This window comes from Macaca nemestrina, chromosome 6 (genome assembly GCF_043159975.1).
Source record: "Macaca nemestrina isolate mMacNem1 chromosome 6, mMacNem.hap1, whole genome shotgun sequence".
In the NCBI taxonomy this organism is placed as follows: Eukaryota; Metazoa; Chordata; class Mammalia; order Primates; family Cercopithecidae; genus Macaca; species Macaca nemestrina.
Window position 1 is genome coordinate 32,303,594 of NC_092130.1, and position 17,958 is coordinate 32,321,551.

Consider the following 17,958-nt stretch of genomic DNA (forward strand, 5'->3'; position numbering starts at 1 on the left):
GAAAAAAAAAACCACACACACAATAATTTCCATATACTGATAAAACAAATAAGCCTAAATTTGCTTTGTACAATGGAATTGCACAGTATGTGCAGTTAACTGGTGATATTACAACCATATGTAGTTGTCAATCAAAACAAAAAAAGCCATAGATTCTAAATGTAAGTTAAATACTTAATTTGAGCTCAACCAAAAAAAAGTAAGAGGTTTCTTAAATTTTGAAAGAAAACTGTCCATTCTAACTTTTTGAGAAACGTTACATTATATAAAATAATACCCATTGTAATTTTATAGGAGTTTTGTGTTGTTTCATGGGAAATTTGACTTTATTCCATTTCTACATTAAGCACAACCTTTGGACTCTTAACTCCCATGGAAGATGAGATACCTATAAATTGCTAAAAACAGGCTAGCTAACGTGAAGTTTCAGGAGCGAGGGAGCAACTAATATTTGCACAAGTTCATGTTTGTCAGGACATGCCAGTGCTAAAAGAGGGAGTGCCAGAGGAACAAGGTTTCTTACAACCAACAACTCTAGGTACTTACTCCCAGCTCTATTACTGATCTTTTCCATGTAACATATTCAACTCACTTCCCTGTCTTGAGCCACGGTTTCCCCATCTACGAAGCAAGCTGTTTCTATTAAATTACTTGCAAGATCCCTTCTTTCTTTGACATTCTAAAAAATCTATACTCACAAGTAGACTTGACACATGGAACACAAGTTGCCATGCATTTTCCCATCTGGACCACGAATAGGGTCATTTTCTCTGGTACAGAAAAGTATTCCATTCTTCGCCTGATTTTGATATTCACTGCAGAGTTTCTGAATAATGAATATGAAAAAGTTTAGATATAGTTCTGTTTTCTATGTGTGAATGTTAAATGATATTTTACAAAGAAATTGAAAAAGAGAAATTAAGGATGAAAAATAAAACTTTTAATATTTAGGACCATCCAAAAACTGTGGTATTTCTTTCCTTGTAATATCCATTTACATCTTCAACAAATGTTTAAGTTAGGAATATATAAATAGAAATAAGATTTATTTATATTTATGTTCTTTATTAGTCAAATGGAAAGGATAAGTAAGTATAATATAAAAAGCTAAGAAATATAACACTAGTATGAATTAAGAGTGTACAAGTACAATGAAAAAATAATTCATGGAAGTTCAGAGAACTTGTGTCTAAGTTCTATCTTGAGAATATATTGGGGAACATAATGTGGTAAAAAGGCCATCCAAGAGGATTTAAATGGATAAACACACAGAAGCATGAAAGAACATGTTATTTTTAGGTAACTAACATATTTATGAATATAGTGGCTAAATAATTAGTTGGATAAAGAGAAGAATATTTGGGAAATGGTCAAAAGGAGACCTTGAAAATCGAAGACCACTAAACTTGGAAAGGAATTTGGATATTACTTTTAGGCAATGGGAAAATTATAAATGTTTATAGAAGAAAATGGCAAATTCAAATCTTTGTTTTACAAAGATTATCAACCAGATGTGTGGAGGATTTGATTGACCGGGGAATGAAGTTAGAGACACTAATTATATTATAAAAAAAGAGAGAAAGAGAAAGAGGGAGGAAAAGAGAATAGAGAGATAGATTAGGAGAAAAATAAAAAGGAGAAAGAAAAGGAAGAAAGGAAAGGAAGGAGAAAAATTGGAGAAAATGATAAAATAGTAGTTGACAGATATTTGAGTATTAAAATTAAAAGGACTTGATAACCTAGGACCAAGGGAAAGAAAGCAGTTCAAAATGAGGCTTAGGCTAGGTGTAGTGACTCATGCCTGTAATCTTGGCCCTTTGCAAAGTTGAGATGTGAACATAGCTTGAGAGTGGGAGGTCAAGGCTGCAGTGAGCCATGATCCCACCACTACACTACAGCCTGGTGACAGAGAAAAAAAAAGAAATAAAATGTCAAAGCAAGCAAGCAAGCAAGAAAGAAAGAAAGAAAGAAAGAAAGAGAAAGGAAGGAAGGAGTTACATAGGAAGAAGGTGGCCTGATGGAGTGGCTTACTTAGGAGATCTGTTGACTGCACATCATAGAAGTCTGGAAAACTGTCTGTAAGAAATAAGTTAGGGTTTCTATAGGAAGTGAAATGGTCTGAATATACTCTAGAATATCTTCAAACATTGGAATTTTATAGCATCACTGACAAGTGGAACCATAGTTTTTTGTTTTCATATTCTATGAAATATGAACACTACATGGAGGATGAATTAAATCTTGAAGATTGAGAAAGATGGAGACCGACAGTGTACAGACCAGGCACGATGCCAATACATCAATGCAAAAGAAAACTATTAAGTGTCTGAGCTAAGAGGGTAGCAGTAGAAAAACAGACAGGTGACTAGTTAAAAGATGCTTAGAAAGCAGAGCACAGTATAATTTAAAAGGAAGCACATTAAAATTCAAAATTGATATTGTTTTTGAAATAAATACCTTCACAATAGCTACCACACATTGAAGAATACATGTCACACTTTGAATTCAATGTTTTGATATATCACCTTCATTTACGAGTGCAAAACTATATTATTAATATGACTTGATTAATTTCCTCCATGCACAGCTAGAAATTATAATGCCGTAATTTTTAAATCTAAGTTTCATAAAACAATAACTATAAATTAGTGTCCAGTAAACCTACTAGTAGTGTGGAAAATATTAAACAATATTGAAAATGCATACTACATAATATGCACTCTCACTCACACATACCCCGCACACACACACACACACACACACCCCACACACACACACAAGTTGTAACTAGATTGATCAAACTGATTCTCACCAAAATTTCTCTTTTAACTTCAGTTTTTCCTTCAGCTTTTCCCGAATTTTTATCTGTTTTACTGTTTTCCTCTGAAAAACGCCGCTTGCTGGAAAAAATAAAATATATGAGTAGAGAGTCTTCCGATCTTCATGTTACAAAACAGTCATTAGGTACAGATGGAAAAATATCTAAGTTGTCCTGAGTTTTAGTACAAACACTTTAAAAACACCTCAAATCCCCAAAAAGACCCTTTAATTTCACCTTTATACCATTTCCTTCCACTAAATGATCTTTTTTCTCATCTCCCTTTCTTAAAAGAAATTTAAAACTCTTCAGCTTAAATTCTATCTTTTTGAAGAAGACGTTCCAGTTCCCAAATACAAATGAGTTCTACGTGTATTGCTGTGTTTTTGCATCTGAATAGTCTTCTCTTATGCAATGGTTTTTATTCTATTTTGCAATATATAAATATATGCACATGTCCATGGTTTATTTCTGCTACTGAATTTAAGCTTTTTGAGAGTGGGGGATCCTCATTCACATCTTCATTCATTCATTCACTCATCATTTACTGAGTAATTATGGTTTTTTGAGCATGCGTTGGCTGGGCCCTGGGCATGCAGGAGTATATAATACAAACACATACCCTGCCCTCTTGTAGTTCTTGAGGCTGGTAGACGAGACTGAAAGTCAACAAATACTTGGAGAAATAATTGTATAATTGCCAACTGTGATGGCGGTTATAAAAGACAATTACTAAGGATTATGAGAATTTAGTTTCAATTAGGGAGGGACTTTAGGAGTTCTTATCCAAGGAAAGATAATCTGAAATGTAATCTACAAGAGGAGGGGACATCAGCTGGCCAAGACTGGGAGGAACTGGCATAGGACAGGACACAGGAAAGGGCTCGTAGAGCTCGAGAAGCCGGAAGTGTCATGAGATGTCATCTAAGATATCTTCATAAATGCGATAATTTGTATGTTGTGAGATCTGCCCTTCCTCAAGGTCATATGTCCCAGATAAAAAGATAAGAGTAATCCAATTAATCTATAAACCTGAAGTATCTAAGAGTGTTCCATCAACACTATTACTATGGGATAATTACTTAAGAAAAACAAAGTCTTGGTACCTGCTTTTACCTCTATTCTACACTAGAATTAGTTCACAAAGAGATTCACAAAGGTCACAGGTGAATGTTAAGAAGTATGTTGTAAGTCAATATTTCAACAGGAAAATGGAATCCATTTGTCCTCAGAAATAGACAAACATCAGTAGCACCTACTCACTAGGTGGCATTATGATTTGTGGAGGACATAAATCAGCTCAAATGGTTCTCACCAACAAAGCTTCCTTTCAAAGTTATTTTTACTCATCAATCCAATCAATCTACACTTCGACCTTTTGAGTCACTCTGAAAAAACTGCTTCTATACTCACAAAATTTCAGCACACAGGGCGCATTTGTTGCCATGCATCCTGCCATCAGGGCCACGGACTGGATCACTTTCCCGTGTACAAAAAAGTCTTCCATTTCTCACTTGTTTTTCATATTCCTTGCAAAAATCCTTTGAAAAGACAATTATATTTATTTTACTTCATTTCATTTCAGGATATTTTATTTTTTGAGACAGGATTTTGCTGTGTTGGTGGAGTGCAGGGGAATGATCATAGCTCACTGAAGCCTCCAACCTCTAGGCTCAGAGATCTTCCCACCTCAGCTTCCTAATTAATGGGACTACAGACATGCACCACTACACCCAGCTAATTTTTTTTCTTTTTTGGTAGAGACTGGATCTCATCATGTTGCCCAGGCTGGTCTTGAATTCCTTGGCTCAAGTAATCTTCCTGCCTTGGCCTCCCAAAGTGTTGAAATTATAGGCGTGAACCACCACATGAAGTCAACACGTAATTTTATTTACCATTTTTCTACTTTTTAACCTAGAGACTTTATAATAGATTTATGACCACAAAACATCAAGTCTAGAAGTTGGCATATACATACAACATATTAATGAGAACTACTAAGAAATAGTAATTATATTGTCAACTACTTGGCACTTGTATGCATTATGTGGTATGTTTATTATAAGGTAAAAAAGAGCCTTGGAAAAAATAAAGCTGATCAAGAGTTTTCTTGGATTAAAACTGGGTATTTCTTTTTAACTTTCAAATCAGTAGGCATCCGGGGATCTCTTTCATGAGGTTCCAGCACAAACACAACAAAACGCAGCAGCCAAATCACATACACACACACACACACACACACACACACACACAAACAATTGTGAGAAGATGAGGTGTCTAAAAGTGACTTAATATGGATCAAGTCAAGAATAATTCAACCTAGTTTGTAAGTATAAAGAAACAAGATGCTATCCAACAGTGTTACACTTACTTTAGTTGATTTTCTCTATGGATCTGTGGATAATTTTTGTGTATTCTGCCTGCTTTATCCATGATCATTTCTGACATTGTAGAGAGACAGTACATCTAATTTCCTTTCACCCTCACCTTAGATGGATAGATCATCAAGACTGATACTGATTTAGAAGAGCTAAAAAAGGAGTGACTCTCCCACCCCCCCAAAAAAAAAAATCCAAGAAAGATTTGTTTTCAGATTTCCTGATGCTTTGGTTCACTACTTTCAGGCTACTTTCTGTGTTTTGAAAGCTCTACTATGTGATGAGGGCTAAACTTTACAAAAAAAAAAAATGATACTCTAAGCTACTCTAGGCTTGGGGATCTCTATGTCATTAAACATTTTGTGGTGGGATATAGTACTACAATATGACCTACAAAAAGTCCTGGTCTATAACTTTCTTTTCAACTGTATGACCTTCATCATTCCATTTCAGGCAAGAAAACATGGGCATAAAGAGCATGGCTAGGAGTCAAACGACCTGGGCCACTGTGCCTCTCACCCAACTGGGAGACCACAGTCAAGTCCCTTCTTTGGAAACACAATGTTACTACTTCTACAATGAGGTTTTTGGAACAGATGCTCTGTAGGATCTTTTCTAGATCTAGCATTCTTTGGTTTTTTAAAAAAAATAATTCAACTTCCATTGGGATGCTTTAACAGAGAATCCTAACTGCTTCCTATTAAGAAGGTATTTATTTTTGGAGGAGCAATGGATGTGCTCCAAGCGTCATGGTTGTAACAATCTAGAAATAGAGACGCAGAAGACAGTCACCTGATAGTCAGCATGGTATACAAAATTAATGCTCAATGATTCTCATAAAAGAAACAATGATAATTTCAGTTTATAAGTTGTGACTCATCCAAGGAGATTCTGAAGAAACACTGTGTATGCAACCTAGTGACAAGTTAATTATAGGGAACATATTGAGCCATCACAATAAAGCAGTCCTATTCACAACATCGTGCCCAGTGACCCCACAAAACAATGACCCTAGCCACAGAGAGGAAGAGGGAAGCACAGAGAGACCTGATGAAAAACAAAGGAAAATAACTCTCTGTGTTTATGAAGCAATAAAATGTTAACTATCACTGGATGACCCAAAGTTTTAGACTAAAATTTAACAACCACCACAAAAGAACTCCTTTTCAATCCTTGGCAAGTGTTGCATAAACTGTAGATGGTTCTGAATACTTAGTTTTCCTAAATGTAAACCTTTAACACCCTACTTAGGGTGAGAGCTTTGCTTCATTAAATAAGCATTACAAACTGAAGGGCTAGTTCTTGACTACCAAAAGGTGGTCTTGTTTCTTCCTTTAGGAAAACATAAACCCTACGATCTTCAAAAAGGAGTGCACTTGTATTAGCACAAAAGTGTGCAGGATGTAGAATCACAGTCCAACAGGAAGGTAAAATTCAGGTCATTTATCCAACCTCTTTATTTTGCTGACAAGGAAATTAAGGCCCAGGATGATTATTTATTTAGTCTCCCACACCCACAGCATGACAAAACCAAGGTTAAAACTCAAGTGTTCTGACTTCTCAACAAGAGGTTAGCCATTTAGCAAAGAAACTGCTATCCCTCTCATTGAAAGTAGGTGATTTAAGAAATCCAGGCTATATTACCTAAAGTGCTTATTCAAAACATTTTATACTAGATTGAATAATTAAATTATGAAGTAATTTCAAAAAAATAATTTTAAGGATATTGTTTAAAACACAATCTAAAAATTTGTCTTTTTTTTTTTTTTTTTTTTTTTTTAGCAGAACCAGGACCTTTGTAAGTGCAGGTTTTTCTGAACAGAATAATCACAATGGAAAAGTTAATAACTTCAACTTGTGTCAATTTAATTACACATAAAATGCACCAGTGGATATAGTGTTTAAAAGACTGTCATAATTTTAAAATTATTCCTGTTTAATTTATATTATATTGCCACTTTTAAACAATTTATTCAGAGTAAAATGGGTTTACACTAAACCAAAAAGAAGGCTGCTAGAAATTAAGCAGAGTTTGGTTTGTATAAACTTTCTATCTTATACCTTCTTTTGGGGGCTGGAAGCCTGGAGAAACATGGGTGGAAATTGCACATTTTGGGCCTTAGGTAGGAAATGCTGTTTTCAATCTGAATCTAATGATTAATATTCTAGGAACAGTCAATTTGGGGAATTTTGATATTAAGAAAAATATATAATACTAAAAGACAACGACTTTATTTCATTACTTAAAGGTTTAGGCATAAATTTGTTAATATTTATGGCCACAAGAACCAAATCGTGTTGGTGAGTCATTTTACCTTTTCAGCATTTCGTCGAATTCTAGTTTCACCCTGTTGCTTGGCATTTTCAGTTTCTTTTAAACTGTTAAGAAAAGTAAACAGTTGGTCAGTTTATGACTCAATCATATATTCAGTATCCTCAGTCCTGTGCTAAACACTTTCATATCCTCTGCTACGACTTGCTGAAAATGATCCACTTACAAGAGACAAGCATTTCCCTGTCTTCAATGCCTGAGCCAGAGAAATTGCCAAAGATAAGAAAAGGCAGAAAGACAGCAATAGTGGATCTGGGAAACTTGCTTTCTGTAAATTAGCTTTCTTGCCTATAATAAGAAAGGGTGTGAAACTGATTCACTGACAGTCAATTAGAAGCTTTGTTCTGTAAAACTGAATGGGTGTGACACCTTGATTGACAAACAGAAGATTGTCAGGAAAATTCCCTTTAACAGGCAGAACCAAGAGCTTTAAAATAATGTTGTGACAAGGGTGAAACCAAACTGAGCGTTTCAGGCATTGCCATCCACACCCTTAAGTATAATGTTGTATACCTTGTAAAGTATTTGTTTGCTTTCATGTAAAAATATTAAGTTGTTAATGAAAGCTACATTTGAATCGAGCTTTAAGCCCCTTTCACATCTATCATTTGATTAGCATCTCATCCTGGAGATAGGTGTGGCTATCTCAGTTCCCCAGAGGAAGAAACCAGGAGTTAGAGAGGTCAAATTCCCCTTTTCACGTAATGCATAAAAAGAAAAAAAAAAAAAACACAGAATTAGGACAGATTTGAACACTGAGAGAACATGTCTCCTAGGTAAGAAAGTGGAAATCAGGCTGATTTCCTGTCTGGAAACCAGTTATCATCACCGTTTTGTAAACCTGAATGGACATGTCCTTGAATTCTACAAGGACTAACTGTAATTTTCAAAGGCAGGTGTGACGTTTACTAATCAGTTAAATCTCTGTCCTGATTTTAAAGTTCTAGTGATGTAAATATGGCAATTGAAGGCTTGCTGGCACATGAATTAGATAATCTAAACATTGTTTAACAGCCAGAATATTAAAGACTAATTAGATCTTATCCACATCTGCCTCTTCAATGTCCAAGCACTGCCAGGCACTCAGATAAAGATTAACCCAATAGTCCTTCCTTTCGTAATGATCCGTGTTCCACCTTTTAAACTAATAAATAGATTCAGACACATGGCATTATTGCTATTATTATTTTAATTAGCCTCACATTACTGAGGAAGGGTCTCTACATATGCCCAAATGAAGCAATGGATGTCAAACGACTGACCTAGATCATTCCATAAGAAAGTGCTTTCTAAATTTTAAAATATTGTGCCTTATAAAACACTACGCATTTTCAAATTACTGTAATTTAAAAGAAGTAAGAGTCTTGAACTTAATAACTAACATGCCACCTTATTCTCTCCTTTTAAGAAACTTCAATCAATGATATGAAGAAAAAGAAAAGAAGCCATTCTGTGAGAAAGGCTATTTTACATTGTAAAGACAAAGAATTGCATGCTTCATGAAAATGATTTTATCTCCCAGCAGAGTGATTCTCAGGGCAGCAACGAAGAGCATCATCATCAAGTCCACCAGGGGAAGATGCTACTTACAACAGCTCAGCACACATCGCACATTTATTGCCATGTGTCTTCCCATCAGGACCAAGAACAGGATCATTTTCCCTTGTGCATCCAAGTCTTCCATCTTTAACAAAGGGCCGAAAAGCACTGCATACATCCTGAAGAACAGGGAAAAGAACTGGAAAGTTACCAAGATTGTAATGCTGATAACACTGTTTTCAGAACTATTATAGAACTCAGTCCCGCTAACATTGCTGTGGGCCGCTTAGAGCAGTACCAGCTGTGTAGATGTAGCTCATGTGTAGATGTAGCTCAGTAAGTACTCTATAATTCATGTGGTTAAATTAAAAACTTTTTTACTTGTTTATTCATTTATTTAGTAAACAGCTAACCCACTGTGTGCTAGAACTCAGACAGAGCACAGTCCTTGCCATTAACTTGCTCCCAATCTCCTAGATGATAAAAAGAGACATTTAAAATAGCATGATGCTAAATGACTTGGTGGAAGTAACCTCAGGTGCTCTGGAAGCTTATAAAAAGGGCATCAGACCTTGAAAATTAGGAAAATCATTCACCTGGAAAAAGACAAGTGTGACATGTATGAGATCCTTTCTTCCTTCCCCTTCCCCTACCATCACAGGCTCACAAAATTGTATCATAGAAAAAAATCTCTTTAGTTCAAATCTCATTTTAGGTTAAGTAATTTGTCCAAGTTCTCCGAACAGCAAGTGACACTGCTAGGGTTTTAACTCAGGCTAAGTGACTGAAGTGTACTGCATATGTAGTTTCCCTTTTATTTCTTCTTCTTCTCTTTAATAGAAAGCAGAAATAGATTCAAAGATCTAACCACCAAAGTAATCTGATCCAGTTTCAGAGACTATAATTAGCTTTTTCATATTAGTGGGCAGTACCGGATATTCCATTTCACATAAAGCAAGAATTACTTCCTTCCAAGCCTCCCACCTAAGAAGGAAGAGGAGAGCACTTACTTCCTATTTGAAGTTAGCCTCCCAGTATTTCCCATCACACTGACATTTGACCTCACCTGCTCTGGATTACTGCTCTTACATTCCCCTTCACTCTTTACACCAATTTGGGACCCGGTTTTCCTAGAATCAAAAGTTAGTAGACACAGCAGTTTAATATCACAGAACTTCCCACCATTCAAACCTAACCGCTCTACATTGCATTGTCATTATCCTTTGCTCTTGAAAACAGCTGCCACATAGTATTATTTCATTACTTTTTCTAATAAAAACCACTGTTTATAACGTAAAGTCAGAGAAATGTAGTTAACATGGAAGAGATGGTAAAGATTCAGACTTGTAAGTATCATTTACAGAAATCTTTTTTAACCTTTATTTAGAGGAGGGATCCACATCAGAAGATGGGGAGAAGTAAAGCTTGTAACTGCATAGTAGATACCCCTCAGTCCCCAAGGAACTTTGTTGTTTTTAATAAACAAAGCCAAATTTTCATTATCTAACATCCCATTATACTACTCTTTATTTGGGTTATGAAGACTAGTATTTTATTTTCCATAGAAAGTACATGAAGTCTTGATAATTAATTTTATTCAGTCTAGTAGACCTTTAAAGTATATCTGAAAACACAGAACCACAAACGTAAGAGATATTTTCTAATCTGTCAAAAGTTAAAGCAGATGACAATGATGATATCTGTTAAACAATAAAAATTTAGTAAAAGCAACATAAAGAAAAAACTAAATATTTAAAAACGATTAAAAAAGGGTATTTCAAAGGATATCAGCTGAGAGAGCACTATAAAAATCAAATTTTCAATTTTATCATAGAGCCTCCTAGCAGCCAGAGCTGCGAGGAAAACAACACAAGGAGAAGTATGATTCTCATTGCATAGTACAAAGAAATATACCAGAAATTAAGAGAGAGAAACTTACACCTGGACCAGAGATTTAAAGACTCATAACGTGATTCCCCACATAAAGACGTGGTAAGATTAAATATATAGCATGCTCATACTTGTGCTACACAATATATATCTGATAAAAATCTGTATGTTCTTCATGTATCTATGTTTGTTTTCTGTTTCTCTATGTTGACCCTTGGTGAGAGTTGAGGACATAATTTTAAAGTGAATTTCTGAAAATACCATCATGCAAAGGATGAGAGTGTTTTAATGCAGTTTTACTTTGCTGAAAATATTTATTGCAAGGAGAGCTAAAGCTTACAGGATCTCAGAAAGCGAATAATTATAATATCCCTCATTAGCCTACATAAACATTGGTTTTTATATTTGCAAAGCCTTAAGACCAGACAATTCAAGATTGAGGTCACAAGCCAGAACCTGCAAAGCAGGTATGCCACCTTGTTAGTGAAGACAGTTGATAACCAAACCTAGCATTTAGGGTGGAGAAAGAACAAAACACGGACAAGATATAGGACAGTAAGATGCCTTAGCTATTTGGTAAATGTTTAGAAATGGGAAGCAATTTAATACTGAAAGTCCCAATTATCTACTCTAATATTACATACTATTAAGCACTTAATAAACATAATTTGATGATGAAATAATTCTCTGTGAAAAAGGGTATAGTCACAGATAAACAAATAGATGATAGACGATGGATAGATAGAAGATAGATGTGTGTATGTATATATATACATATATATGTATGTGTATCTACATAAATATATTCTATATTCTGTTATAGATTATAATCATATAATCTATATCTTATAGACTATAAAATAGTAAATCTATATTTTATTATAATATTAACTCTATAATGTTTTATATTAAATCTATATTTTATTATATATTTTAAATATAAAAACTGTAACATTTTATAGATTATGAACATATAATGTATAATCTCCCTATCCTGTCTACTTCATAAAGTGATAACCATCTGATAAATCATACATAAATATAAAGTGTTATGCTATACACCTTTATTTGCCTTCAGAGTAGTAAAAGAAGTGGTACTAATAATTTAGGAATGGCTAACTCCCACGCAATGAATCGTTATCTTAAAGACTGTAGGAAAAACTGTGTCATGTAATTATAGAGAGAACATGTTTTAGGGAGAAAGCCTACTTCAGAGAATACTCACACATTCTCAGCACACAGTTCACATCTGTTGCCATATGTTTTCCCATCTGTGCCACAAACAGCTTCATAAAAATCGGGACAGATAAAATCCCCATCTCTTTCTCCTTTTTTAAAATCATCACAATTCAGCTGCAAAAGACATGATCAAGGAACATCAAAATATAAGAGACAAAAGAGTTCTTAGATGTATAAATAGATTAACATTTTAAGCCCACAATAATGTAAATTGCTGGAGAAGAAAAAACATATCATGAAGGCTATAGTGAGCTAATAAATTTATGGGCAATAAAGCGTGATCCAAGAACAGAGAGAAAATTAGATTTCGAAAGAAAGAATTTCAGTATCACTTCAGCCACTTGCTGTCTGGGCAAAGTAGGCCAAGTCACCGCTCTGAAACTGGGCATACTGTTTGTCCAATCCTGCCTGCCTTCTCCACAGAGTAGTAGTGAGGTCCAGTAGAGGATATGAAAGCTCTTAGTAAAGTATACAGTAAAGTTTCTATAATTATAGATTAGGATAGTAATTAAGAGCAGGATTGTTTGTTTCATATTTCTAAGTCTGCTGCTTAAGCTGTCGGACTTGGACAAGTTATTTAACACCTCTATGCTTTAGTGTCCTCGTTTGCAAAATGGTTATAATTTCGTCAACCTCTCAGGACTATATAGGGATTTAAATATGTTAATTCATGTATAGCACTTGGAAAAGTGCCTGGCACAGAACCATTTATTGTTGTTGTTGTTGCTGTTTTCAATGTTTTCTCTACTGACAAGCCAAGAAAACTAAGCATCTTTTAGGTATGGCAGGAGAAAGCCCAAATCTCTATTCTAATAACGTTGACATATACTTAGGAACAAACTTGATGGTAAAGAAAAACAAATGCACAGAGTAGTAACTGAAGACTAGTGTTCAAGCCTCAGACCTGCCACCCACTCACTTCACCTCTTTGCACCTCACTTTCCTCATCAGGAAAATGGAAATTCATACCCTACCTACATTCCAGATTTGCAGTAAGGATCAAGTGAATTCTTATGAAATACTATTTGGCAACTTGTTATTGTGAAATGACCTAGCTAAAAAAGATACAGAGTTAACTTGAATTTAACTTTTATCTAAAACCAAATAATAAAACTGCATAATTTTTCTTTAGAATATCACATTGCAAAATACAATTTCATGTCATCATTGTCAAAATAAAGACATTTTAATGAAAAATATGAAACACTTAGAATGTAGACCTATGACGAATCAGTATGTCACACAATATAAAGAATAAAAGTAGGATACAGAAGATCAGGTTGAGAAGCTTTTATCTAGAAGGACAAGAACTGAAAATAGAAAAGAAAAGCTAAAGAACATACTCCACTATTCATATGTTTAGAAAGAAGTTAAAAATAGATTGAACATAAGATAAGCAGTGGCCATATATGTTGTTTCATTCATTTATTTGTTCATTTTCCCACAAAATTTATTACACATTAGCTACACTTTAGCACTCTTCTGGACTGTGAAGCTGCCACAGAAAAGAATAAAATAAAAGAGAGAGAGAGAGGAAAAAAATGGAATACATATTCTAAGGAACTTACATTCTGATAGAAAGAGACAGATATGTACAACAACTATAGATTACAGTAAGTGCTTTCAAAAATAAACAGAAAAATACAATAGTGATCAGAATGAGGACTATTTTAGATATAGCAGCAAAAAAACGTCTTTCTACAAAGGTGACATTTTAGGTGAGATGAGATTATTGAGGCTGTGTCAACCATTAAAAATTTGAGGGAAGAACATTCTAGGCATAGAGAATGGCAATTGAAAAGGATTTGTGGTGGAAACTAGACTGTCCTTTTTAAGGAATTGACAGAAAGAAGGGAAATCTGACTGAAGCATAAAGAAAAAACAGGATGGCTATTGGTTTTCTCTCAAAAATCATTCCTGAAGAAACTACAGAAGCATAGGGAAATTATAGATCAAAGCAATTAACTCAAAACAATCACTGCTATCCCCCTTAACCAGAAAATCAACAGCAACATACTAACTAGGTCACAGGTGTAGACAGGGGAATGACAGAGCGAGTCAAAAGGCCAGCTGGGAGATGATGAAAACAGGTGCAAGGATTTATGACTACACCTCCTTTCCCTCCAAACCCCTAGGTGGTGGATCACAACCTACAGAAAATACCTCTTCCTAATGTTGACATTGCCTGAGAGCTTACCATGGATTCCTGACCTGGTGAAGTGACAGTAAACTAGAGTGGAAAAGAATAGATTCAGAACCTCCAGCTCTGGGTCTTGTCTCTTTTTCTATCCTTATACTCACCGGAAGGGCTACATACTGAAGCTTGACATTGAACAAGACCTAACTGAATTTAGCAGAAAAAATAAATACAGCCATTATGGAATATTACAATAAAATATCTGTATATCTGACAAGTAAAAAACAGAATATACTAAACAACATGTATCAATTGAAGTAGAAACATTGGAATGGGCAGAAAAATATTTTATCAAGTCTAACTACCCTGTGGAGAGATAAGAGAAGATATCTGCATAAACAAATGTAAAACAATAACAAGAAACAAGTTATAAAGGAAGAACAAAGTGGAAATTTTGAATATGGAAAATATTCAAATGATAATAAATCTAGCAATATGTAGAATAAAGATGGGATAAGTACAAATAAATAATGAACCTGTAAACCAGATGATCAGATCAAGGAATTCTCCTAGAAGGCAATGGAAATAAGAAACTATTTTTCTAAAAAAGGAAAAGCTAAAGAACATCTAAAATAGAATTAGAAGTCTCCAAAGGAAGGAAATAAATATAGAAAGAAATATCTGAAGAAAGGAACTATTTCTATAATTAACAACAACAAGAATAAAAGAGAGAAAAGCAATAAGAATTTTAAACTAAAATCAAGTTAATAACAAAATTGTGTTTACAGAAAATATATGGAGAGCAGATTAACATACATTTGGAGAGAAGACAGAGATATTGACAACAGACACAGATATTAGCAATAGAATAAATAATCAAACAATGGCTGTTTGTTTAGGGATAGTCAGGATAAAAACGAAAGTAAATCACTACCCAAAAAAGGCTAGAAACAAGAAATTACTAAGTATAGTAACTGAAAATATTTTTAAAAGGAAAGAACCGAGTCTTACTATAACAGAAATAACAGTAAATACAAATGGGCTATACCTAAAAATTAAGAGACAATTGGTAACTGGATGTTTAAAAAAGAATCAACCCATGTATTGAGAAAAATTAAAACTAAAAGGCATGCAAGTATCAAAACAATACGATAATAAAAATATACAAGACAAAAATGAATAAGAAGAGAACATATGCAGCAAATTAACACTTAAAAATTAGAATTTAGTCCAAAAATGTGTCATAAGTGAGAAAAAGGACAGTATATGAAGTCAGAAAAGACAAGAACAAGAACAAGAAAGTATAACAATCATGAGCATATATTCACCTAATAATATAGACTTTAAATATGTCAAACAACACAAATAGAATGTAATAGAATTTTAAAAATCAATAACTGAAGTTAGAGATTTAAGCAAACACTTCTCAGAAATTTACATATTAAGTAAAATAAAAAGAATCCTAAGCCATTAGATTTTTATGAACAACTACAGCCAAGAAACAGAAAATAAACATTTTTTTTAGAATGTATAAAACATTCATAAAAGCAGAATATTTGTTAGGTCACAAAGTATTAAGAAATATAATAAATACTACATTATTTATGTTATCTTACCAAAATTTAATAAAATTAAAAGCTAATATAAAATATTTAAAAGTTCCACATATTTGAAAATTAGATAATCTATTACTAAATAACATTGGGGTAGAGAAATTAAGAAGTGTTTGGAAAATAATGATAAATAGAAATACTTAAAGCATAATTCCTGAGATATATAATTATTAATATCTTTAAATATATTTGTCAGAAATTTTTTAAAAATTAAATTTAAAGTATTCCTCAATCCCATTGTAAAATAAACAGCAACGAACATAAAGAAATAAGAATTAACACCATAGAAAACAGAAACAACAGAGAATATTATCAAAAAACCTGTTACAAAAGATTTCTAGTAGGACTGACCAAAGAGAAAAGCAATATGAAAAGTAAAAATATATGGAATGATAGTTAAAAATAACCAAATAAATGTTGAGACATTAATATGATTAAAGCATTTTATAAGTATCAGTATGCTAATACATTTGAAAACCAAATTGGATATATGACTACAAAAAAAGTATAAGATAACTACCTTTGTTACAACAGGTCAATAAACATTAATCCAATTGATATATTGGTCTGAGATATTCCCACCCCAAAATAACTCAGTCCCAATAGATTTACAGTCTATTTTTCTGAAGGTCTAGGACAACTTGTATTAAATAATAGTAATGTACAAATCATTCCAAAGCAGTTACAATTATATAAACTGAAAAACAAAATTCTAAACTGCTTTATTGAGGTATTACTTACATACTATAAAAGTCACCCATTTAAAGTGACTGAAAGTGATTCAATGATTTTTAGTAAATGAATAGAGTTGTACAACCATCATCAGAACCTGGTCTTAAAATATTTTCATCACCCCACGAGATTCCCCTGTGCTTCTGTACAGTATGTCCCAGCTCCCAGCTCCAGCTTCAAGCAATCATTAAACTTTTTTCTGACTCTGTAAATTTGCCCTTTTTGGACATTTCATATAAATTGAATTATAAATATGTAATTGTTTAATTCTAGCTTCTTTCACTTTGCATAGTGTTTTTGAAGTTCATCCGTATTGCAAAATTGTCAGCAGCACATCCCTTGTTATTGTTGAATAATATTTCAATGTATAAATATACTCATTTTGTTTATCCATCCAGCAGTGGACATTTGGATTGTTTTCAGTCTAGAACTATTTTTAAAAATGTTGCTATAAATATTCACATGCCTGACTTTCTATGGACATGTATTTTCACTTCACTGAATACCTAGGACTGAATTTTCTGGATCACATGGCCAATCTGTTTAAATCTTTAAGAAGTTCTCAAACTGTGTTCCAATGTGGCTGTAACCTTGTATATTACCCCGTTCTATCTATATGTGTTCCAGTTTCTCCACACCCTTAACATTTTGTATTTTCTGTCTTTGTGATTATAGTCATTCTAGTGGGTATGTGTAGTGACACCCCATTGTGGTTTTAATTAGCATTTTCCTAAAAATGATGTTGGACAACTTGTTATGTGCTTATTATCTTTGGTGTAATATCTATACTTAATTGAGTTGTCTCCTTATAAGGTTGTAAGAGGTTTTTATAATTTGTCAATTTAAGTCCTTACCTACTTTATAAGTTGTGACTATTTTTTCTCCCTGTCTATGACTTGCTTTTTCATTGACTTCTTGTTGTCATTTGAAGCACACAAATTTGCAATTTTTACAATTTCATTTTATTAATTTTGTATTCATGGATTGTGCTTCTGATTTTATATCTGAAGTCACTCTACCTAACCCAAGTTCATGACTTTTTTCCTCCGATATTTTACTTGAGAAGTTTTATATATTTAGCTTTTACATTTAGTACTAAAATAAAATTTAATTTTTGTGTATGGTATAAGGTAAAATTCTGTTTTTTAAAATTAACTATATTCAATTTTCTCAGCATTATCTTGACATGTTGGTTAACTATTAACTGACCATAAAAGTAAGTAATTTCAATTCTATTCCCCTAATCTTTATGCCTATCTTGAAATAATAGCACACTATTA

At 33.4% G+C, this 17,958-nt stretch overlaps 1 protein-coding gene across 6 annotated transcripts in view; it reads right to left on the reverse strand.

Moving 5' to 3' along the window:
• Window positions 1-17,958, reverse strand: part of LOC105466907 (serine peptidase inhibitor Kazal type 5) — a 106,773-nt gene that overhangs the window by 39,168 nt on the left and 49,647 nt on the right. For all 6 annotated transcript variants that reach the window (XR_978512.2, XM_011716093.2, XM_011716094.2 and 3 more), the window contains 7 exons: window positions 12,183-12,310; window positions 10,134-10,197; window positions 9,119-9,246; window positions 7,512-7,575; window positions 4,232-4,359; window positions 2,813-2,900; window positions 699-826 (listed from right to left, as the gene is read on the reverse strand). Coding sequence is in view for 5 of the 6 variants with exons in the window: in XM_011716093.2 (XP_011714395.2) it covers window positions 699-826; window positions 2,813-2,900; window positions 4,232-4,359; window positions 7,512-7,575; window positions 9,119-9,246; window positions 10,134-10,197; window positions 12,183-12,310 (728 nt within the window). In the remaining variant the exon portion in view is untranslated. The remainder of the gene's footprint in view (window positions 1-698; window positions 827-2,812; window positions 2,901-4,231; window positions 4,360-7,511; window positions 7,576-9,118; window positions 9,247-10,133; window positions 10,198-12,182; window positions 12,311-17,958) is intronic.